Source organism: Thalassophryne amazonica, chromosome 2 (assembly GCF_902500255.1).
Source record: "Thalassophryne amazonica chromosome 2, fThaAma1.1, whole genome shotgun sequence".
NCBI lineage: Eukaryota > Metazoa > Chordata > Actinopteri > Batrachoidiformes > Batrachoididae > Thalassophryne > Thalassophryne amazonica.
The window spans coordinates 20,521,449-20,546,711 of record NC_047104.1 but is presented as its reverse complement, the minus strand read 5'-3'; the positions used below and the strand labels follow the sequence as shown (position 1 = coordinate 20,546,711).

The 25,263-nt window shown below is 40.6% G+C and overlaps 2 protein-coding genes across 2 annotated transcripts in view; one reads left to right on the top strand and one right to left on the bottom strand.

Annotated features, from left to right (window-relative positions):
- Positions 1-670: 670 nt before the first annotated feature.
- The window catches only part of mesd (mesoderm development LRP chaperone), a 40,599-nt gene continuing 16,006 nt past the window's right edge, over positions 671-25,263 (bottom strand). The window contains 3 exon segments of the mRNA XM_034184117.1: positions 671-840; positions 843-1,024; positions 7,244-7,476. Coding sequence (XP_034040008.1) covers positions 758-840; positions 843-1,024; positions 7,244-7,476 — 498 coding nt within the window. The 3' untranslated portion in view covers positions 671-757.
- On the top strand, positions 22,075-22,449 carry LOC117522676 (histone H2B-like). The gene has a single exon (XM_034184129.1). The coding sequence runs from the start codon at positions 22,075-22,077 to the stop codon at positions 22,447-22,449; it is 375 nt and encodes a 124-aa protein (XP_034040020.1).

Here is a 25,263-nt window from a genome sequence, read left to right as displayed (position 1 = left end):
GAGTTTTTTTTTTTTTAATGTTAACATGTTTTTTCCTGAAGAGGAGACCCATGGCTATTAGGAAATACTCAGGAAGTAGACCTCTGATGGAGCCGCATGGGGGACCCCATCAGCCAATGGACTATATCCTCTGTTGTTTCAGTGCCTGGAGCAGGGCGTCTTTTACCTCCACGTTCCAGTTTTCCCACACTGGCTACTACTACTGCCATTTTGGGCTGGGTCAAACCCAGAACAACCACCCACGAAACATTTCTTCTGGAAAAAGTTTATTTTTTCATGTTTAGTGAAAAACAAAACATTTGGATAATAATCTGGCATTAAACTAGTGTCCAACTGAAGTCCAATGAATGCAGAGTACCAGCTGTTGACACAAAGTCTGTCACAGACTACACAACGGCATGACAGAGAAAAGGCATACACTAAAGTCTGTCGTGACAAAAATCAGTCGCAGACTACCGAAAGCCTTAAGTCCGACATAGACTACAGAATTAAGACAATTTTATTAATGATTTTGTGAGTCATTTTGTGCAGAAAATCAAAAAAAAATGTTGACAAATTTTAAGACTAGTCTAACAAACACGTGATGATTTTCACAAAAAATCGATTTTCTAACAAGGACGGTGAAAGTTCCACCTCCTCATTGGCGATGTCACCTCACTACATCTGTGAATGTGGCTTCATGTGGATCTGTCCTTTAATCCAGATAGAAGTTCAGTGCTCACCATGGACACCAGAACCCAGGTGTTCTGTTCTGATGTCACAGCTCCTGTTTCAGATGGCTGCCATGGTTCCCCACCAGGTCTGGTCTCTTGGCCTCAGTCTTCTTCTTGGCCTTCTTTTGGCATTAACTTCATTCTGCTCTTTGGATTTGGCCTCGTCTTTCTTGGCACCTTTTCCAGGGAAGACCTGTCCCTCCACTGTGACCTCCATGCAACGCTCCTGGGACACCAGGAAGTCCTTTACTTCCCAGGCCAGGCTACCATCCCGCAGCATGAAGATGACCCTGTTGGAGCCAACCACGAACCTGCAGTAGATACATCATAACGACAGCCTCAAACTTGGAACCAGGACAGACGTGAGGGTGTTAGAGCCAACGATTTATGAGACATGTCTCTGTAAACATAACCTCAAAACAATGATTCAAGGGCAACAAGATTTCTTCTGTATGTTCATAACTGCTCAGTAAAGCTTTATGCAAAATTATATATGTATATATATATATATATATATATATATATATATATATATATATATATATATATATATATATATATATATATACATACATACATATATACACACACACACATACATACACACAATAGTGTTCAGAATAATAGTAGTGCTATGTGACTAAAAAGATTAATCCACGTTTTGAGTATATTTCTTATTGTTACATGGGAAACAAGGTACCAGTAGATTCAGTAGATTCTCACAAATCCAACAAGACCAAGCATTCATGATATGCACACTCTTAAGGCCATGAAATTGGGCTATTAGTAAAAAAAAAGTAGAAACAAGTCACATAGCACTACTAATATATATATATATATATATATATATATATATATATAAAATCATCAAGAAAGCTATTGAGCAGTTTTTGGTTTGTTTTTTTGCCTGCCGAGTGTGTAAACAGCCATTGTTTATGCTGCAGGAGGTCCTGGGGCCCCTTAGGGTGATATAAGGGCAATAAAATTTGCCCTGTATGTTGGTAGGCCCCCAGTATATCTTTATACAGAATTAGACAAAATATTACTCAGCAGTTTCTCCAGCAGTTCATTTACAAGAAGGAAAACTGCCATCTTTTGTCATTCTGGGGGCCCCAGGGAGAGTCAGCCCACAAGTCAAAATTTCCATGACCAGAAAAGCCACCAAGGAATGTCCCCACCAAACGTCTTTAGATTTCTGAGAAATAGAATGCACAGTGCGAGATAAACTGGAGATGAATCTTTGTGGCATTAGACCTTTAGGACCTTTGGTCCAAAGAACTGAATACAAAATAATGGATTGGACAAAATCCTGATTTGAATCATGCGAAGATTCATATCCAGTCTTTGATGTTTCAACTAGATCCACATTCTGCCAAAAACGTTGAAGTCTATCTCTAGACAGGAACAGCAACCAGCAGAGGGCACCATAAGATTTTAGGTAGACTAATCACAAAGTTGACGTTTTATATGAATTACATTACTTACATTACTTTTTATATGAAGCACAACATTTAACAGATGAGATGTTCGCAGAATAGTGGCACTGCCTACAATGATATAAATCTGTACAGAATGAAGTTTGATGAGAGAAAAAAAAACTTAAAATTTAATAAATCTTGAAGGCGGTCTGACACGACACGTAAAAAAAAAAGAAGAAAAAGAAAAAGCATGTTACACAGTAAATTCATCCAATGGAAAAGGCAAGAGATCTTACCCAATTCATATACGTTTTAAAATAATAATAATAATAATAATAATTTACTCTGCCTCAAGGTGTTAAGAGTGTCTGACAGCAGCTTTGTGTATTGAACATTAATGTGATATTAACCTTTTAAACATCATTTATGCCTTGTGTGTAACATCAAATAACATGAAATATAACATAATTGGCTCAAGTTGTGTTATAATAGATAAAAACATGACAAATCTTGATTTGTTTTGCTCCACTTTGCATAACTCATTGATGTCTGAGAAGGGTCTATCATATGGAGAAAATGGCCCATTACAGGGCTTGACAATAAGGCAATTTATGCACTGGCCCACAGGGCCAGTAGAATCTGAAAGTTACTGGCCCGGATGAAAATATCACTGGCCCATACTTTCACGCCTGTGCCGAACGGGGGGGTAACTGATAAGAATTTTTTAAATCAACATTCAGACATTAGAATTGGGTTTCCTTAATGTAAAAACACTTGAAAACAAACACAAAATTCTTATACTACATGATAAAAACCTTAAAGTGAATAAACTTTGAAAAAAGTGTCGGTAGGTAACTGATAGGAATTTTTTCAACACTCAGACATTAATACAAAAATAAATTTATTTCTTGATCATTTACAAAATTAATATGTTAAATTTCATAAACCAAGTTCCCTTGCTAATGTTGTCACCGTGGGGTTTCCACAAGGGCATACTGATTAGACTTTTAAACTGGCGTATGAAATCATACCACATTGTCTACCAGGACATGGTATATTTATACTTACTTGTTAGCATATTCTGGCATGGCCCTACAAGTTCCACAGAAGACAACCTCACTCTCCTCATCACGCTCCAGCCATGGCCGTCTTTTCTTCCAGGAAGTTTGCCAAGTTTTCCTCACCCTTTTCTTCTCATATTCAGCATCAGCAGCCTTCCTCTTCTGTGCTTGTTTTGAGGGTGATAGTTGTTCATTCCTTTGCTTTCCTGGTTTCTGCCCAGGGGCAGGAGGTTTCAAGAAATTCATAATATTCACTGCGCTCGATCTTGCTTAAGCGAAAATGACGCATCGATGTTGAAGCGAAATTTGCGCCACATCAGAAGATGCGCCTGCAGACGAAGTTTGTCTGCACTTCGGCAATGTTCCCAACATTGCGAAGTGGTGCAACATGTCCTGTCTCTGGTAGCAGCCTGTGAGCAGGACGTATGTCTCTTTTGTCCTTTATTTCACAACTATGACAAGAGTTTTTGGAGGAGCAGCAGCCCCACAGCAGCGGGGGCGGAGTTTCTTTTTCTTTTTTTTTTTTAATTGTTTACATGTGCGCGCGTGAACGGGACAGTTGGTCCTCAAGTTGGGTCCTGCAGAGGCAGAAGGACCACTGAAAGCAGCCATCATCCAGACGCAGCTCCTGCAGCAAATAATGATACTGCCTGAATTGGGAACGTCTCATGACGTTTGTCAGCTTTCCACAACAACTCGCTCCGTGTGATCAAGGTCCGTCATGTTAACTTGACTGACAACCGGAGCCGGCGAGCTGAATGGAAGCTCCTCCTATTTGATGACGCACCGGGGCGAATTTTCGCAGCAAAAGCAGAGCGACACACCGGGTGAAGGAGGCGCGTCCGTTGCCACGCGACCCCCGCGAATTTGTAGCATCTGATTGCGCCCGGTGTGAACGCGGCATTAGACTAATAAATCTGCCCAAAGCAATTTTAATTCTTACTGGCCCATATGGACCAGTGAAATATGAACTTCACTGGCCCGTGGTGGCCCGGAACATGTAAAAAAGGCCGCCGGGCCATCGGACCAGTGCTATTGTCGAGCCCAGCATTACGTCAGGCATTGATGAGCCATCAGACCAGACCACCATTTTGAAATATGAATGACTGATTTAGGATATTTTATGGGCAATTTGCACCGAAGTAGACAAATGTAAAATAAAAAAAAAAAGTACAGTCATCAGTATTTGAATGGAATCAGTTGGGATAAGTCTAAGGTCTATACCTCATTTATTCAATGTGGTTTTTTTTTCAGCAGGAGATCATCATGCTATTGAAAATTAAAAAATAAAATTGAAGTAAAGGGTTAATCTACTCAGACCCTAACACTTAAAGACAACAGTAATTTAAAGTGTTTTATGCTTACTGAAAGGTTCAAGGCCTTGTCTAATGATTTCACAAACATTCAATACCAGATATTTGTCTGTTTTTCTGAAGAAGTATTTCCTGACATTGAAGTAAAATATGTAATGATGAAAAAAGTTCTATGTTTATGCTGCAAAAATGCCTTTGGAGATATTAATGTGATGTATTAATTTGTCCTACTAGGCACTGGGAGAAGCCTGTTGAGTACTTGTTTCAAGCTCTATGAGTTTTATGTAGGAAGTTATGAAGGTGTAAAGTTCGTAACGTCAGTGACGCGTAATGTCGGTGACGCGCAACATCAGTGACGTTCATAACGTCAGTGACACTAAAACTTGGATGGTTAAGAGGAGTGACTGACTTAAACTGTTGAGACAATGGATAATTATCTTCATCAACACAAGATAGCAGCACACTGGAAACAGCAGCAAGTTAGCCTGTTTACAGCTGCACTGTACTACTCGGGCAAACGTCATGCTAAAGTTATCGCTTCCGATAATCTGACTCACTCCAAAGAGACTTTGATTGCTTACTTGAGCAGACTGCTCGAAGATATGCCAGCATCTGTGGACCATCATCCCAATTCAAGAACCGCTTCATAGCAGCCTCCATCCCAGTTTTCAAGAAAATGCACAATGTTGATATTGTGTGGAATTTCTTTGCAACATCACATGGAAAGGGGCCGGTGGACGGGATTAGAGGATCAGTAAAGCGCCAAGTCTGGATGGCTGTAAAGACTAGAAATTCAATTGTGAATGATGCTGCCTCATTTGTGGAGGCCTCAAATTCCCCAGATTCAAAGGTCCAGGTACTTGAAATGTCAGATGCCGACGTATCACTGAGGAATAAGAGTCTCAACCTAGATGACGTGTTCTGTAACGCTCCCCCTAGTCATGGCATTTCCATGGCACATTTGCTGCAAAGCAAGAATGGTGCAACAGTTCATTCTACAATAAGCAGAGATGCAGATGGGGCTGACAGTGATGAAACTTCAGATGACAGTTCTCAAAGCAGTCTAGATGAAAGTTTGAAGGTAAAAGATTGGTGTGCAGTATCATATGATGGCACCCTCTACCCCGGAGAAATAATTTCCATTGTTGGTGACCACTATGAGGTGTCTACAATGATGAAAGCAGGGGTCTACTGGAAAATACCAAAAGTGGAAGACAAAATATTCTATACAAAGGACAAAATCAAGAAAAAACTGAAAGTACCCATCCTTCTGAATGCCAGGGGATTGTACAAGTTTCCAGATTTTCCTGAGTAACCTTTGCAGTGAACAGAGACAATGTTCAGACCGACCATTTCTGACAGAAATGAATGGTTGAAATACTCTTTATCAATGCTTTTAACTCTTGTTTTGTCTGCTGTTTGAATTTTGACTGTTTACAGACATATCAGAATAGTAGCTGCATGACTTCAGATTACTTCAATTTATATGATTGATGATTTAGTAGCCTGATACATACAAATAGACGTATATATCACTATAGTCAAACATATTTGTTTAATTATCATAATATTGTCATCATAAATGTGGATAAAATCAACTTCATATAGTTCTTTATACTTCAATCAAGTCACAGTATAAGGTATGGCACATAATACCTGATAGTTTTCATGCACTCTTTAGACGTTTAGAGGTCAAGAATCCGTAATGTCAGTGACGCAATTTTCCCCATTCGTACTGAGTTCAGAAATCATTAATTTTGAATGAAAGTATTGTGGATGATTTTGTCTATGTTGGGTATAAATGAATATCATACTTGGTTTGAACTCATCAATAGTTTGAGGAGAAATTTTGAATAAAACTGCTTGATTTTTCAGGATGTCCCTTTTTCGTAATGTCAGTGACGCACTCTTTTTCTGCCCTGGCACTAAGCATAATGGGTACAATGACCAATGTGTAATACAGTGAGAATAAGTAAAGGTCAATTGTCTCTTACTGTAAAACTCTAGAATCTAAGTAGAGGAACTTGGGAACAATAGGGCTAAATGTCCGAAAATTCGTAACGCCAGTGATGCCGGAATTGCCCTTATTGTTTTTTCACATTTCATGTTTCATTCACATTTCAGTGTGATTAAGATGCTCCTGTGTGCATGCTCATGGGTGAAAAGATGGGTCCTGACACAGAAGGGGTCAAATTTTCTGTATGTACGGCTGGGGCCACAGACAGACTGGCCCTTCCATGTTTGTCCCCATGTTTGCCTTGTTATTAGCTGACAGAATGAAGAAAAACAGTTGCACCGCTGCCACACCCACACTGCTGGCTGCTGTTTGGTCAGATTTTTTCTCTGCTCCTGTAGACTAGTAAGTAAGTCCCTTCGGCTGCTCCCTTGTTTGCACTTGGGGTCGCCACAGCAAATCCAAGGTGGAGCTGCATGTTGAATTGGCACAAGTTTCACGCCGGATGCCCTTCCTGACGCAACTCCACATTACATGGAGAAATGTGGCAGGGGTGGGATTTGAACCCGGAACCTTCTGAACTGAAACCAAGCGCATTAACCACTTGGCCACCACCCCTGCTCCTGTAGACTGAGAAACCATAAATGGATCAGAATGGCGAGGATATGGACTGAATTTGTCTATAAGGTAACCGTAATGACATCATTCACTGAGGACGGTTCTCGACCCTCCCACACAGAAGAAGCCCCTGAGAAAAGGCGGTGGACCAGTTTTGAAGGCTTACCTCTGAATGTCAAAGTTGGCATTGAAGAGGCTGCCCTGCCACAGCCCTGTGATCTCCTCAGTCTCCTTCTCAGTGGGATCTCCAGACACTGTGGCAAAAACCATCAGAGTCCGGCCCTTTTTGGACATCTTCAGCAGCTCCTCAGGTTTGGAAGGATCCATTTTGGAGAAGTCAATCGGAGGCGGAGACCTTCTGTGCTCCGGGAGGTCACCCTCCTCTATGTCATCGTCTTTCTGTGGAGGAACCAGAGACAGGAGGTTACAGGCTCTGCTGCTTCCTGCTGTCAGTAACGTCAAGCCTGGAATTAGAGTACCACGCTCATAGAGCACAAACCTCCCCCAACACTAGTTTTCATTCCACAAAATTTTACTTTGGAAAAAAAAAAATAAAAAAAAATAATAATAAAAAAAAAATTTAAAGGTCAAAGTCCTGTTAGAAGTGGCTTTTCATAAGCTAAATTAGATGTGATCAAATGTCAGAAGTATGTATTTAGTTCATTCACTTAAAGTTTTCTTTTATTGGTGTTGTCTGTTTTTTTCTACCAACTTTTTCGGTTGTGGAATTCTTTATCAGATAATTTTCACAGAACATTGGTTATCTCTGCTATGCTTTTTGGCACTTGGTTTCTGACTGATAACTGGAAGACTGACAAACGGGCAAAAAATTGGAGCCTCCATCCAATTTTGGTGGTGTAGGTAAATCCATAACAGAAAAATGAGGGTGACTGAGGCACTTTTGATTGAGATATAATGCAAAATGTACACCAAATGGGGTTTTCTTGGTTATTATTAGTCTTGGTTATTTTGGGGCATTTATGACTACTTTTTGCAGGAAATGCTTCAGGCGCTTTTTTGTGGCTATTGGTGGCCAAGTGGTTAATGCGCTTGGTTTCAGTTCAGAAGGTTCCGGGTTCAAATCCCACCCCTGCCACATTTCTCCATGTAATGTGGAGTTGCGTCAGGAAGGGCATCCGGCGTAAAACTTGTGCCAATTCAACATGCCAATCCACCTTGGATTTGCTGTGGTGACCCCAAGTGCAAACAAGGGAGCAGCCGGAGGGACTTACTTACATGCAATAAGATGCCACACAAATTATATTTGTGCCACTCAGAAAAACAATTCCTGTCCAATGCACATCGGAAGCCCCCAAAATTTGTACAGATATTCCACCTCAATATCCATGTGTATTTTTCCGTAATTCCTTGTTTTTGTAGCATTTGTACTGGTATTGGTACAGACTGTCCTGACTGTGTTAGCGGCCAAAAAAAAAAAAAAATACAAAACCACAGAAAAGTGTTTTGGATTTTGGGGGGGTCTCTAGTGAACTGTGTTCTCTGCCCCCGGAGCCTGCTGACTGCTGGGGTAGTGTGTCTCCACCCTGCTGTGCTCCAGGACTTGGCGCTGGAGCAGAAGCGCATGAGTCCTGGAGAAGATGGAAAGCGAAGCGTGTGGTCCGATTCACTGTGCAAATCTGTGCGCACAGATTGGTGAAGCCACCTGCTCTCATTTGTCCAGAACAATAAAGTCCACTTCATCATCAGATTGATCACGCTCCAGTTCAGACTCAGACGCATTCCACGCGTCTTCATGCAGTTTAAAAAAAAAAAAAAAAAGAAAAAAAAAAGAGTGAGACAGAGACTTGACGCACTGTTCCAAGATGCCCGATTATTTTGACGCACTAAATAATAATTTTAAAAAAAATAAAAACACTCCACCACACACACTCCAAACACAGCAAATATTACAACTTTCAAAACTGTTTGCGTCTGCTTTTCACTCCACACAAAACCACAATTTTCTTCTCTCAGCAACCAAATTATGTGGATTGGGGGATCATTGTTTATTTGGTAATATTTATACCAGTGATTCTTTGTCTCTCTGTCTGCGACAGAGAGACAAAGAAGAAAAGTCCCGCTCGCAAAACGCACGCGCACACATACCCACCCATGTGGGGTCTGTGTGTTGTCATCAATCCAACGTGGAGTTGGTGAATGTGATTCGTTAGTTCCGATCACGCTTAGTTTTCCACCAATGGTAACACCCCTCTCTCCTGCTGGAGTTGAGGGAGTCGTATTTCACTCCAGCCCTCTCGCTCCTGCAGGTGAATGAGGAGGAAATCAGTCGTTTCTGCTGTGGCTGTCTGCAAAACTCGCAGTGAATTTGAGAATATTACCCCACCCCACCCCCCAAAAAAACTTGCATGAATTATTAAATCATAATTCAAGTTATGCTTGGCCTATTAACAAAATTTCAAAAGTGGTGTGGAGGCTGAAGTCTCCACTTTCAACACACATTCAAACAGACACTCAGAGTGGAGCAGATTGTGTGCTATGTCCGCTTAATTAGGTCATGTGTCTTTTGATGTGAGGGCGCGTCTTGACTGCAGAGGGTTAAATTCAAATGTCCATAAAATACACAATCTGGATTAGACTTTGCCAGGTGATATTGAGTGCCAGCCTGCACCTCACTTTCAAATATGAGCGTGATTGGGGCACCTTTGATTGAGATATAATGTAAAATATACATTAAATGGGGATTTCAATGTTAAATTTAAATGGTCACAAAATCTGTAATCCGGATCAGATCCAGATGAAACTTTGTCAGTCAATAAAGGATACTGTCCTATATAATGCTCTCAAATATGAAATAAATGTGATCTTTTTGACAGAGTTATGAATTTTTTAAAATTTGTTCAATGTTAAACATAGGGATTTTTCCAATTTTGCAAGATCCCGGAAGAAAAAAAAAAAGTCAAAAGAAGTGCTTATTTAAATGATCCTAGATTCAACCTATCATTTAAACTGTCAATGATAATGTTGAAATAACAGAATATGACATAGAAGTAGGACCTGGAATGATGGAAAGACTTGTTTTTGAGCGCAATAACTGGGTTAGATGTCAATACTTTTTATACAAAAGTATAAAAAGTTTTAATAACTGTCATTGCTAAATCTCAAATGTGGAAGTTTGTGCGTTTATTGATGCTCATGCACAAACCATTAGTTTGGCTTTAATGATCATAATTAACATTGTCACAAAACTCAAACAGACTTAAAAGAGATTAAAAATGTTTGATTCACGAGGTTTTCATCCAGATTTTAATGTTCAATGGACAGATTTAAAATAAAATCTAATAAGATAATTATTAAAGGAGTCATATTGTGCAAAATCGCCTTTAACCCTCTGGGGTCTGAGGGCATTTTTTGGACAATTCACTCAACTGGCATAAATGTTTTGTTATTGCTGTTAGTAGCTCTCCCTGCATCCCACAATCAAGTTTTATGTCTCTTTTTTTTCAGGACAACCTGTGCTTTCAGAATATATATGTTTTTGTTGTGTTTTGTAAGTGTAATAAAGGTTTACAATCAAAAATAGGCAAGGAAAAAATAAAGCGAAAAATAATTTTCCACACACATTTATTCAAAACACACAAACTATAATAAACAATTGTTTTGACACTTTATAAAGGTAATTTGAGGACTTGTGTGAAAGTCTGTACAACAAAAAGGTTCAAACAATAATCACAAATGCACATTTTGAACAATATATACAAAATGGTCTAGGCGTTTTGTTGTCCATTGATATGGTAAACAGTGCTTTATGCAGAGAAAGCAACAGAGTTATCCAGTAACATTCACATGCAAACTAGTGGAGCAATCCTGAGAGTTACACACTCTTTGTTTGAGCACATGAGATTGTCATCAGAGGCTTTCCGTGTGCTCCTGCTTTCACTGTTCGCTGTGCGTAATGGCACAGGGCACACTGAGTATGTATTAATAGTATGTACTCATTGGAGCTATTCAAACGGGCCAACTAGTAACATATCACTCCTGAAAACGATCTTTGGCTTTTCACGTGAGGTAAATCTGCCCTACAATTAGATTTTGGAAAACCATGTGACGGTGAACCAATTCTGATTGGACACTCACATTGCGCACGTCATCACACAGCTTCTATGAGGAGTACAAAGATGGCCGATGGCTGACTTGACATTCTGCAGAGTTAACTTTTCAGCAAAAAGTGGTGTGGAGGTTGAAGTCGCCATGCCAACGTTCAGATGTATCAAAAGTGAAATGACCGTGGAATATGCCATGCATCATGCAAAAATCCTGGCTGGCGTATGCACATTTCTACAGCTATTGTTCCACTGTGGACATGTGGAGGTGATGCTGGGAACTGTTAATAGTGTGAAAACAAGAAGTCATCAGAGTGATGTGCACATCAGGGACACAGTGATGAACAATTAATACACCCACAAGTTTGCAGTTATATGGGTGGATATAAAAGCATGCGCAAAGTGATGCGTAAAATGGCACCAATAGTGGCTGTGTTAACGTTGTTAGAGGACCTTGCAAATGGTGCAATCAAACGTGAGCATGTACTCAGGGGGGAACACGAGGATTTACTTGCAAATGATAATTGTCTCATAAACCGATTTCGATTACCAAGGCCACTGTTAGTGGAGTTGTGCATAGAACTGCAGCCGGTCCAGAGCGCAATATGGGGAGGAGCCAGAGGCTGTCTGTGCTCACACGGGTGTTGACCATGCAGCACTTCCTGGCATCATGGGCATTTCAATGTGAGCTGGCTGACTGGTCAGGAGTGTGCCAGTCAACTTTGTGACAAGCCATGCCAGCTTTGTAGAACGCAATCATCCGGATCTCATCCAGGTACATCACATTCCAACATTACAGCGCATTTTGTAGCGACAGCCGGTTTTCCGAATGTAATCGGAGCTATTAACTGCACACATTTTGCTACAAAGGCGCCATCACATGATTTTGTTTTTCTTAACAGGAAAGATTTTCATTCCATCAATGTTCAAATCATATGTGGTGCGCAAATGCTCATCAGACTGGAGGCTGCACAGTGCACGATGGGCAGGCTGCTTGGTGGTTAAATAATTTATCCATGTAATTGTTCCTAATGAAAACCAGCGCGGACACATTTGGGCAAGTGCGCATGCAAATATGTTTTTTTATGATTATTATTAATACATTTTCTTTTTCTTGATGGTGGAACTAGAGAGCTTCTTAACAAGCCCCCGACTGTGTCCAATATTTGTTACTAAAAGTGTGTGTAATGTTAATGCCACACACTGTCAGCTGCCATGCACCTAATGTTTTTACTTCAGTGTGTGCACGCAACACAGTTCAGCATTTACACACAAATGTACTCTTAATTTCCGTTTTACATTACAGCGAGCTGAGAGAATGGAGATCTAACCACAGCTTTCATTGTTTTTGTCTCTGAAAGTTCTTTAATTTTTTTACACACAACAGAGATGCACAACACTCTACACTTATGGTGCTGTCAGCAGCCAGCTTATTTGAATACATTTGCAGATAGAAGCATGGACAGGGAGGAGTTTGGTGCATGTGCGCTAAATTCCATGTTCAGTCGGCTGTACAAACTGAACGTGCATGGATTCATGCCTATGCACACTTTGATACATCTGAATATATTTGTGCTTACGCCTGATTCAGGGTTTTGGCATCCACCAACTCTTAGTAGAAAGTCAACGCAAGTTTTTGTACATGAGGCCCCTAGACATCAGATAAAGTGGATGTCAAAATGCATGAGGCTTGTCGGATGTTATAAGCCGGTGTAAAAATGACTGCATCATCTGCACACACAATTTATACGTAATAGTCATTGCTACATCTTATTATTATGTTATGTTTTATTTGTTTTGATTATTATTATTATCTTAGTTATTTATTATTATTATTTTAAATTTTCATGCCATGGTTGTGGCCAAAATCTGGCAACAGGTCCAGAGACTACACTCGCCGTTTTGATGCGCAGCACCTGCTGCATGGTCTCGGTAACCGCAGCCACAGAGCTCCGTGGCCACTGAAAGAGGTTTTTATCTTTTTAATGACTTGGATTCTTTGCAGGTCCCGCATCCGTCCTGCAACGGTAACACCGGAGGCAGTGAGCGGAGAAAGAGTACGTGCATTGTGTTCTGCGTGTGCCTGTTTATAATCTTCTCGCCCAGAAGAAAAAAAGCAACTACCCATAACTGTGTTCTTCACTTGGGAAAAGACACCTGCCCGAGGTGTCACTTAGTGGAAAAAGACGCTACAGCGGAGCGGCGCCAGGACGCAGAGGCACGGTCAGAGGAACTGTGAAATACTAGTCAGTCACTATTAATAATTTCTTATGTGTCCAACCTCGTAGGTTGATCATTAAAATTAAATTTGTTAGTTCTAAAAGACATCATAATTATTTATAGGAAAATGTTGTAAAAATTTTTATTTCTCAAACAAATGTTTGGGCCTGAAAACAGGTTTTGATCTTTGGTTTCATTCTATAATACTGGACTTATTTTTCTACTAAGGTTTGAACTTTGAGAGTGTTTACACAGGAGAGAAACGTGATAAAATGTTAATGCCTGTTTGAGAAAAGTGTATAAAGTGTGTAGTGAGGGGTTTTACAGCCTTAAAGCATCTATAATAATTGTACAAAAATAACGCTGACTACTTCGCGGATTTCGCCTATTGCGGGTTATTTTTAGAACGTAACTCCCACGATAAACGAGGGATCAATGCAATATGATGATTTGAGTGCATAGAGTACTTTGGTTCTTTTACATTCTTAGTAGATCGAATTTGGTAACTTTTTATGCATTTTTAACTTGTAAAGTGAGTTGAGAGTTGTTGTAACCTAGCTAAAAAAAACACAAAAAAAAGGATTTTCAGTGTGTGTGGTTTAGTTGTCACAATTAAAAACAAAATCTCCATGTGAGATCCACATTAAGCTGTTTTCTCTGAATAGGTGCGTCAATGTGGAGACTCGGCACTTCTGACAATTATATATATATATATATATATATATATATATACACACACACACACACACACACACACACACACACACACACACACACATACTCGTATATATACACACACAGTGGTCTCTCGCTATAACGCGGTTCACCTTTCGTGGCCTCGCAGTTTCGCAGATTTTTTTTTAGTTCAATTTTGCATGCTTTTTTTTTTTTTTTTTTTTTTTTTTTTAACAGCGCATCGTGTCCTGCGTCCTTATCAGGCGGACCTGTCGCGGCACCAGTCGGCATCACCGCGATTGCTCTCACTGCCTCCGATGCACTTACTGAGTCTGCGGGCTCGGTAAACACAGCAGCGGGCCACTCACACCGCCCTCCTGTCTGCGGTGCGGAGCTGTGCCAAATCTGGCAACAAGTCCAGAGACTACGCTCGCTGTTTTGATGCGGATGTTGCCCACAGCTGCAGATCTCCGTGGCCACCGAGAGAGGACTTGGATTCTTTGCGGGTCCCGCATCCGTACCTCCGGAGGCAGTGAGCGAAGGGAGAGTTCTGCGTGTGTCTGTTTATAATCTTCTCGCCCAGAAGAAAAAATGAGAGTGTTTACACAGGAAAATAGCACTGACTATTTCGCGGATACTCCCATGATAAACGAGGGACCACTGTGTGTATATATATATATATATATATATATATATATATATATATATATATGTGCATGGAGACTGGGCACTTCTGACCACAAATTGTTTTTTTGCTCTGTCAAATCGCTGCAGGAATAAACCTGGGTTCTACAAGCCGTGCCATTGTTGACCGAGTTTGCTACTGAACACAACGCAGTGTAGTGGTGATCAAGCCGGGTGTACATATATGACTTTCACAGAAAATGCTTAATATTCAAACCAAGGAGTGTGCATTCTACTGCGTAGTGCACATCTGGAACACTCCACCCCATCACGGAACAGAAAGTCAATTCAGCACATGGAAACCCACAGAGGTTCGGCAATTCTTACTTTACACTTTGTTCTGGGTATATTATTGTACAACAAAGTTGTTCTCAAAAATATACCCAGTAGAATGTACAGAAACGTTTTACTTCTCTCTGCATCTATGAGAATTTTTCAGTCCTGCCTTATGTTCTTCTGACCATTGTGACTATGCTGAGGAGATTCTGAAACTGTAACAGATGAAACCAATTGCCACTCATTTGTCGGTCTCCACCAGCAACGTATGAAACTGCTCACACAAAATTAGTAGCGTATGAACAGAACACAGATGTGCCAACAGACTCCGATTCTACAGAGAATATTGGAAAGGAGAAGCGTAAAAAGAAGTGAGGCTATCTGAATTATGAAATGGTAGATACTACATGGATAACGTCACTTTAATTTTCCCAATAACACAGGAAGGACAAGTTTTGTGGGAGATTTGTTAAGTGCATTTGGTTCAAAGTTGTCAAAATGAGGGAGGTAGACAACAGATATACGATTAACCCACAAATAATATTAAATGATACACCTAATAAAAGTAACAATAACATTTTAGGGGGGAAAAGATGTACACAAATGGATGTGTGTATGCCTGAAGAGGGCCTGGGGTGTTGGAACAGATCTTATGGATTCACGTGAGGAGTCTCTCTGATATCCAGAATGTAGTCATACTGTATATAGATTAGACCCTCCAAGATTTTGCGCTGTAGCGATCACAACTATTACACAAATTCAAGTCTTTTTGGAAAAGCTCCAGCAAAAACAGGCATTTTAGGTTACAACAATTTCAAAAAAGGCCTGTGAAATCCTGGGAGAACTGATAGATGCGTACTGATGTATAGTGGTGTCACCAGTTAATGTTTTTTTTTTTAAACTGTGCTTTAACTCATTGATTGTGCTTATATATTACACATTTCTAGGCAAGTGACTGTCTAGTGAGGATGAGGATGACGACAATTTGTTTGGCAGCCCCATCAGGCCTACATCTCCATCCACCCTCAGGTCTTCACCTCCGCCGCCTCCATCCACCCTCAGGTCTCTACCTTCATCGCCTCCATCCACTCTCAGATCTATGCAGACACCTCCTCTGCCTCAGGGTAACCATAGATGGCCCAATGTTTCAAACTGTCACCATGTCACCACATACCCCTTGAACACAAATCAGGGACAGCATGATTGTTCACATCTTAGCACTCCTTGAGGAGATGAAAGAGAACCAAAAAATCCATGGGAGGATGCTACAAACGTTGCTGTAACAGTGTGGCAACATCAGCACTACAATCCCTTTTACACCAGAAGGTTCCCCTCAAAGGCACTTCGTGATGTGGAAATCATGGAAAAAAACACTGTCAAACCCAAACGTCATGTCCAAACTGGTATGTATGTTAAGTCTAGGGTAGTGCAACTCAATTCAATTTTATTGGGGGGCTAGCAGGGAATTTGATCTGAAACTTCCCAAATGTGATCACATCCATGCTTCTGGCAGTTGTTTCATGTTGAGTGGTTTACTCCAGTGAGAAATACAGATAATTTTCTTTGTATTGCCTTTGTTCCCCCTCAGGTTGCAGCTGTGGCTGAAAGGGGAACAACTGTTGATGAGGCCCACAAGGATGATGACCTTCCTCCTACACCAGGGGTTAACTCCAGTTCTCAAGTGGCGGTGTCCTGCAACTTTTACATGTGTCACTGCTTCATTTCACCTGAATCAATTAATGAGGCCAACTTTTAGATGTGTCATTGCGTCCACACACCTGAATCAATTAATGAGGTCATTAGCAGCACTCTGGAGAACGTGACTGCATACAGAGGAGGTAATGATTCAGGTGTGTTGGACCAGGGACACTTCTAAAAGGTGCAGGACACCGGCCCTCAAAGACTTGAGCTGAAGATCCCTGCCCTACACTATGGCCTATCCAGGCAGTACAACTTTGTGGGCCAAAACAGGAAGAGAGAGTTCAGGGTCTTGAAACTGTTTGAAGTGATACATGCTAGGTATGCACGTGGATAATGTTTTAAGTTGTAGTGATACTAGTGTCAAAATACCCTAACATTATAAACATGTTGATTTTTATGGGAACCCCCCAGCAGTCAACTGGGGGGGTTCCCATAAACTAGTATTTAGTTGTATAACCACAGTTTTTCATGATTTCTTCACACCTGCGAGGCATTAATTTCATTGGTTTGGAACCAAGATTTTGCTTGTTTACTAGTGTGCTTGGGGTCATTGTCTTGTTGAAACACCCATTTCAAGGGAAGGCAACATGACCTCTTCAAGTATTTTGACATATCCAAACTGATCCATGATACCTGGTATGTGATATATAGGCCCAACACCATAGGCGGAGAAACATGCCCATATCATGATGCTTGCACCACCATGCTTCACTGTCTTCACTGTGAACTGTGGCTTGAATTCAGAGTTTGGCAGTCGTCTGACAAACTGTCTGTGGCCCTTGGACCCAAAAAGAACAATCTTACTCTCATCAGTCCGCAAAATGTTCCTCCATTTCTCTTTAGGCCAGTTGATATGTTCTTTGGCAAACTGTAACCTCTTCTGCACATATCTTTTATTTAACCTCTCACCCATATTGGCCTCTCTTCATTGGCTTCCTGTTAATTCTAGAATAGAATTTAAAATTCTTCTTCTTACTTATAAGGTTTTGAATAATCAGGTCCCATCTTATCTTAGGGACCTCATAGTACCATATCACCCCAATAGAGCGCTTCGCTCTCAGACTGCAGGCTTACTTGTAGTTCCTAGGGTTTGTAAGAGTAGAATGGGAGGCAGAGCCTTCAGCTTTCAGGCTCCTCTCCTGTGGAACCAGCTCCCAATTCAGATCAGGGAGACAGACACCCTCTCTACTTTTAAGATTAGGCTTAAAACTTTCCTTTTTGCTAAAGCTTATAGTTAGGGCTGGATCAGGTGACCCTGAACCATCCCTTAGTTATGCTGCTATAGACTTAGACTGCTGGGGGGTTCCCATGATGCACTGAGTGTTTCTTTCTCTTTTTGCTCTGTATGCACCACTCTGCATTTAATCATTAGTGACTGATCTCTGCTGTCTTCCACAGCATGTCTTTTTCCTGATTCTCTCCCCTCAGCCCCAACCAGTCCCAGCAGAAGACTGCCCCTCCCTGAGCCTGGTTCTGCTGGAGGTTTCTTCCTGTTAAAAGGGACTTTTTCCTTCCCACTGTCGCCAAGTGCTTGCTCACAGGGGGTCGTTTTGACCGTTGGGGTTTTTCTGTGATTATTGTATGGCTTTTGCCTTGCAATATAAAGTGCCTTGGGGCAACTGTTGTTGTGATTTGGCGCTATATAAATAAAATTGATTTGATTTGATTTTAAATACTGCGTATGGAGCGTTTGTTGTTCTGGCTGGGCAGTGTGTTTGCACGTCTCTCAGTTGCTTAAGAGTATGTGTGTAGTTCAACTAATAATCGTAATTCATATAGGAGCAATTTCATATCAGTTGAAAGGGGCCTGACACCATGGTCCTCAGTTTTTTCCTGATTTCTATGTTCAAATATCATCGTATCTGGTCATCGTAACACTCTCAGGGTTCACACATGCAAGGATGTTAGACCATTTAAGACCTTTCATAGCTAAAGCTAAATGCCTGGTCAAGAGTGCAAAGGGTACAAAAGAGGAACAAAACAAAACAGAAGCCAACGTTGATCTCCACGCTTTAAACAAAACGCGCTTGGAGCCACTGCTGCAGCAGTGTGTGTCTGCATCTCTACGTTCCAGGACTCGGCACTGGGACTGGGCTCTGTAGCATCTGAGTCCTGGAAAAGCAGCAAAAAAAAGCGCGTGATCCAACCCACTGTGGAGATCTGTGTACACGTCGGTGGATCCACCTGCTCTTGTTCCTTGTCCAGAAAATAGGGATCATCTCCATCATCAGAATCCTCACTGTCTGGTTCAGACTCTGATGACACACTGCACGCTCCGTCTTGCTCCAATTTAAAAAAATAAACAAAAAATGAAGCGCTTGCTCATCATTCATAAGACACCTCATTTTTACAAAAAAAACAAAACACCACCACACTATCCACACAAGCTAAACACCAAAATTACACACGTACAAACACGTCAAATATTTCTCAAATCTCTCAAATACCAAAACTCTAATCGCTGTCTGTACACCTGAAATGCGCACGTACGAGACAGAGAGAGAGGGAGGGAGAGAGAGAGCGCTGTCTGTCTCTCTGCCTTTTTTCAAAACCCTGGTGTTTCTGATCACCGGGCTGTGGCTGTGTGGATCAAACAGTCGCACTCGCGTGGGTTCGATTACCAATTCTGATCACGCACACACAGGTGCAGTGTATGTGGATCAGACAAGCATGCGCATTACCTTCTCTCCAGATGATTCACTCTGGATTAGGAATGGTATTGATAAGATTTCATTGATATCAATGCCATTATCGATCACCTTATCGATACCTCTTATGAATTTTCTGTGTACTAAAAGTCGGCTTTACAGGTTTTCTATGTAAACAACATTTAAAATTGGTCACTGGATCCTTGATCTCTGGACATAAATAAAAATAAATCAAATATGTAGTTTTTGTCAAAAGCATTTCCTTTCAGACATTTTGGCATGAATGTCTCTCCATACCTCTGAGCTGAACTCAGCCGGCTGCTGTACATCAGTGCAGGACGTCTCGTTTTGCGAGGAAAAAACATTTTGATCGACTGCAGTTTGTATTACAATGTTTGGAAAGAGGTGTCATTTGATTTAAACAGTGTTTCGCTTTAAAGTTATTAATTCCAAGTGGACTCTATCGTTCTAACTTGACTCGGCGGAGAGCCGCACAGCGTTTGGAGCTGTCTGAACAGAACAGAGGACGATTCTCATTTCTTTCTTGCAACAACATAGGAGTCCCAGTTAGTAACTTTAAAAGTTGAAACCCAAAATTACCCCCCAACACCACCCGCATGAAAATGTTTGAATTCTAGAAGCTCTGAAATGTAATCTGGGGCTATTCCAGACAATAAACTGCAGTGAGTGCAGCATCCATTTTGATGAGAAAAAAAAACAACCTTCCTTATTCAAATTCATTCCAGTAGTATTCTGCTCTCACTAGGATGCAGCAGTTTTCTAGCTTGGCAGATAGTTCTAAAGGAAATCACTGAAGAAATTAACACATTGAAAATATGGTTTGACTGAAACAAATTGTCATTTAACTTAAATAAAACGGATGCAGTGGAGGTGTAAGAGTCACTAGGTGTTCTATATGTATTTATTTTCATTGTTACTTGGTTTTATCTTTTCTGTTGTGTTTTGTTTCATCAGGTTCTTTTTTGTCTCTTTCTCTAAAATTTTATTGTAGCATTATCAGTTATGAGTTATTACTATTACTGTTGTTACTATTATTATTAATATATGAATAAAAATAAATAAAAAATATAATTTGACTCTTATGACAACAAATGCTAAGCCATTAATTATACAGAACACAAATGCACACAAACATGCTGAGATGTGAACTGCTTAATGCTAACTTAAACATTGAAAACGCCATAGACATGCTAATGCGTTAGCATCAGTCCTGTTTTTAAGTTATAAAATACAACTACCAATTGTTTCAGAAGACCATAACAGGTCGGTTTAACATAAAAAAGGTAAATATTACTCACAGACATATGCTCTGAAGGACCAATAAGGGAATCGTTAAGCAAAAAGGTTATTGATGTCGGTGGATCGAATCACTTCTTAACGTTACCTGAAAGGAACCGGTTCCCGATACCCATCCCTACACTAGAAGAATACATTCAGTGTTTGGATGTATTGTAGCACACGCGCACACAACACGACTGCCTCGTACATGATTTAACAACTCAAATGTTGTTCATAAAAGAATGCAGCCATTTGCGATCACACTGGGCTCTCTTTTTTATATGTCACACCTCTGTGGATCAAAGATGTTCACACGCAACTGCCCGCTGCTGCTGGGAGCTTTTCCACACTTGAAAATCATGGTTCTGTAAACTGCCGCCTGGTTTGCACAAATGGAGGCTTACACCGTGTCAGCCCTCAGCTCCACAGAAGCTGATCGTGCTCCTGCAAAGCCCCCCTGCTGCATACAAATACACAGCGATCAAGGATCGTGTTAGCACTCAGCAGCTACATGGAAATGTGGCTGTTTGCGCTCCTACAAAGCCCCCTGCTGCGAACAAATACACAGCAATCAAGGATCACTTTCTCAAAACTTTTGAACTGACAGACTGAAAGGGCCAGCCGGCACTTCTCTCTGCATGGGCTGTGCAGCAACTCTCCCCTCAGGTGCGCGCAGCGCTGGAGCAACATCACGATCACAGACTGGTGTGCGCTGGCGGAGGAGGCCGACAAATTCTTTCTGGCCGGTCAGCACCATGGCATGAACACGGCAGCACTTGCCACATCACACACAGCAGCAGAAGCCCCACACCACAGCAGTGCTCATAAACCAGCTTCTTTACTGTGTGAAAACCTTCAGCTGGTCAAACAAAGTCAAAATAAATACTAACGTTACAAAAACTAAGCAAACGATAAACAGTCTAAAATTACAGCAAAACAAATATGGTTGAATTGAGGTTTTCAACAGCATTTGTTCAAATTTTTCAACAGCTTAAAAATCCAGAAGCGCCAGCTGCAGGAACGCAGCTGTGCGAAGGTTAAACGATGCCAACAAAAGTCATCGAAAGTCCAGATATCTGTTTCGTTTGGGCTTCATTGCCCTTCGTTAAGTGCCGTGTGACCGGGCCCTAAGTTATGTTATGTTGCTGGCTTTTAGGTATGAACTCAAACATAGATGTAGAGTTAACTGGGATGCAAGGGACATTAGAAAATCATAATTTAGTTAATTTACACGAGAATATGATCAGAGAGAGCCTGGTTAGCTGATTATGAGTAGCCATTATCCTCTATGGTCAGGTCAATTCTAGTTTTAGAGGTATTAGTCATTCTGGTTTGTTGCTTAACCAGCTGAGAGAAGCAGTTCATAGTCTGTTTCAGGGTTTCCCTGTCTTACTTAACATCCCATTTGTTTGGTCTAAACGTTACTGAGGAACATGTCTGAACTGGCGAAGTCAGCACCCAAGAAGGGCTCCAAGAGAATGGAGACAAAGACCGCTGATAAGGGATGCAAGAAGAGAAAGAGGAGCACGAAGGAGAGTTACGCCATCTATGTGTACAAGATGCTCAAACAGGTCCATCCCTACACCGGTATTTCTTCCAGAGCTACGAGCATCGTGAACTCGTTAGACAAAGACATTTTTGAGCGCATTGCCACCGAGGCGTCTCGTCTGCCACACTACAACAAGTGCACCACCATCACATCCAGAGAGATTCAGACCGCCGTGCGCCTCCTGTTGCCCAGTGAGCTGGCTAAACACGCCGTGTCCGAAGGTACCAACGCTGTGACCAAGTACAACAGCTCCAAGTGAACTGATGTGCGCCTTCACCATGAAACCAGATTAACTAATCAGACCTTGTAATCAATTAGATTAATTTTTTAATCACCTGAGACCACTAATTAAAATACGAGTATATATATATGTGTGTGTGTTTCAGATGGTTTTCTCAGATTTACCGCTGCAAAATGTTATGAGATGGAATGGGATGCCTTGTCGTCAGCTCTTGTTCAAACAAGAAAATTAGGGGCTATATATATATATATATATATTTTAAGATAAAGTAAGTTAAAGTTAAGATAAAGTTGTTTGTGGTCAATTGAAGTAATATTTGGAATTAAACAACATTCTAAACTCTCTTCAGTTGGGCTTCAGGAAGCATCACAGTACTGCTACTCCAGCCTTAAAAGTTTTGAATGACATGCTTGAAGCATTAGATTCGGGAGGTTTTGGGAGGTTTTGTGTTACCTTGTTTCTTGATCTGTCAAAGGCTTTTGACACTGTGGATCACACTCTCTTGCCTGAAATTCTTTTGAGAAAAGGTATTTCCAATCAAGCTTTTGCTTGCTTTGCAGATTATTTGGTGGGTAGGACGCTATGTGTTCAGATGGCTGGAGTTAGTTCCTCCTTCCTACAGGTCAAAAAAGATGTACCTCAAGATTCAGTTTTAGGACCCTTTCTGTTCACAATTTACATAAATGACGTGTAAATTTATTAAATGCTTTTTCCCCATCTTTATGCTGATGACATAGTAATTTATTGTTGTTCGAACTCAATTACTCAAGCATTCGAATTTTTGGAGTTGTCGATGTCATCAGTCTCACCTGTGGAAACTGAAATTGGTCTTAAATGTTGAAAAATCTAAAATAAGATTTTTTCAAATTCACTGGTTTCTTCGGAGAGCATACTAGTTATTACAAATGTCCAAGGTCAAGCTCTTGAGCTGGTCACTAATTATAAGCATTTGGGTTTAATTGTGGATGCAGAGCTCTCCTTCAAAGCTCATATTAGACATTTGATTTCTAAATTGAGGGTGAAGCTTGGGTTCTTCTATAGAAACAAGTCCTGTGTCTCCCTCGAAGCCTGGAAGCATTTGATAAATGTTACTTTCATGCCTGTAATGGACTATGGTGATGTGTATTTATGTGCTTCCAGCATGTGTTTGCAGTCATTGTTGCCAGTGTATCGTTGTGCTCACAGATTTATCACTGGTAGTAGCCGCCTTACCCATCACTGCAAACTTTATGCCAAGGCTGGCATGTCCTCTGTTTTTTTTTTTTTAAATAAAACAGGGATGAAGCGGAGGTGTAAAGGGCCTTTCACACTGAATACGTCAGACGTGTCAAAAATCGGTTTAAAAAGCATTATTTTCAATGAGATGTGTTGCTTTTTAGATGCGTCGCATCAAAAGCTGAGCTAAACCGACGCTTCTGACGGGAGCGCGCATTGCCGCTTGTCAGCAGGCTGACGCAGTCAAAGTTCAATCCAATCCAACTTCCGACACTCTGAGCTGTGACGTACCTTCGCGTTGTCCAATAGGAACGACGTGTCGGGCTAACACACGGAAGACTAGTGGCAGAAACCACTGATCTCTACAAAATGGATCGGTGCAGAAACCACTGATCTGTACAAAACAAACGTGTCACAGGACTGCTCATTTACAGAGCAGTTTTCTCAAGAAAAATCCTTGGAAATGTTTTTTTTGTTGTTACCTCAGAATTTCTGATTATTGTTAAAAAAGTTTAGAACACTTGTACTTAAAATAGCTAAATAAATCAATAAATGGTTTAGAAACCTTTCATCTGTAAATTAAAACCACCTGTTATTTCAGATTAGATAATTTCTTGTTTAACACAAGGAACCTTGGACATTTATTTTTAGACAAATAAAATAACATGGAAATTTGTACATTTTTTAAAGTCTGGTAGATTATTTATCTCTCATTTCAACCAGAAAGACACTAAATAAATGCAAATGTTTATTATAAATGCAACAGGAAATAATTTAACAATGACTGCAGTGTGATTGTAAAGTAGGATTTCTGTGACATAAACCTCATGATTAATTTTTTTTAATGGTCATTTCAACTTGTAATTTCACCAAAATATGTAATTACCTTTAATGTTGTTATCAGGACAGAGTCATTTCTAAAATATGAATTTGAGCACAATAAGTGGAGAGCTTCTACCTGTGCAAATGTCTTTGGACTTTGATTTGTGGACATTTTTAATGATCCGTTCATTTATTGTTAAAATATAAAATTAATCAGCTTTTTAAAAAATAATAAAATAGTTGCTGTTCAAAGAGCCTTTTGTTTAGAAGCAGGTGATGTTATGCTGGATTCTTGGGACCAGATGAAGGTCTCTGCTGCAGCTTTGATTTCTGGTGGTGTTGTTGAAGAGCAGAGATGTTTTCTTTCGACTGGACTTCGTGGTGTTCAGCTCATCAATGGAAGTTTGGTTGTCTGCAGAGCAAGTGTTCCTGATTGGGACAAATAAAAATATCTGTTTAAATATAAAGAAACACTAAACAGTTTATATATAGGAAAAAAAAAAACGGGAAAAAAAAAAAACGCCCGAAAAAGTAAGTTATACGAGGTCTGTGATAAAAGTAACGGACCTTATTTTTTTTTTCAAAAACCATATGGATTTGAATCACGTGTGATTACATCAGACATGCTTGAACCCTCGTGGGCATGCGAGAGTTTTTTCACGCCTGTCGGTTACGTCATTCGTCTGTGGGCAGTCTTTGAGTGAGGAGTCACCCACCCTCTCGTCGTTTTTTCATTGTTTAGGAATGGCTCAGAGACTGCTGCTTTGTTTGATAAAAATTTGTTCAAAAACTGTA

What these genes read in the sequence shown, in the direction of transcription:
- LOC117522676 (XM_034184129.1), top strand. Translation starts at nt 22,075, where the DNA reads ATGTCTGAACTGGCGAAGTCAGCACCCAAGAAGGGCTCCAAGAGAATG.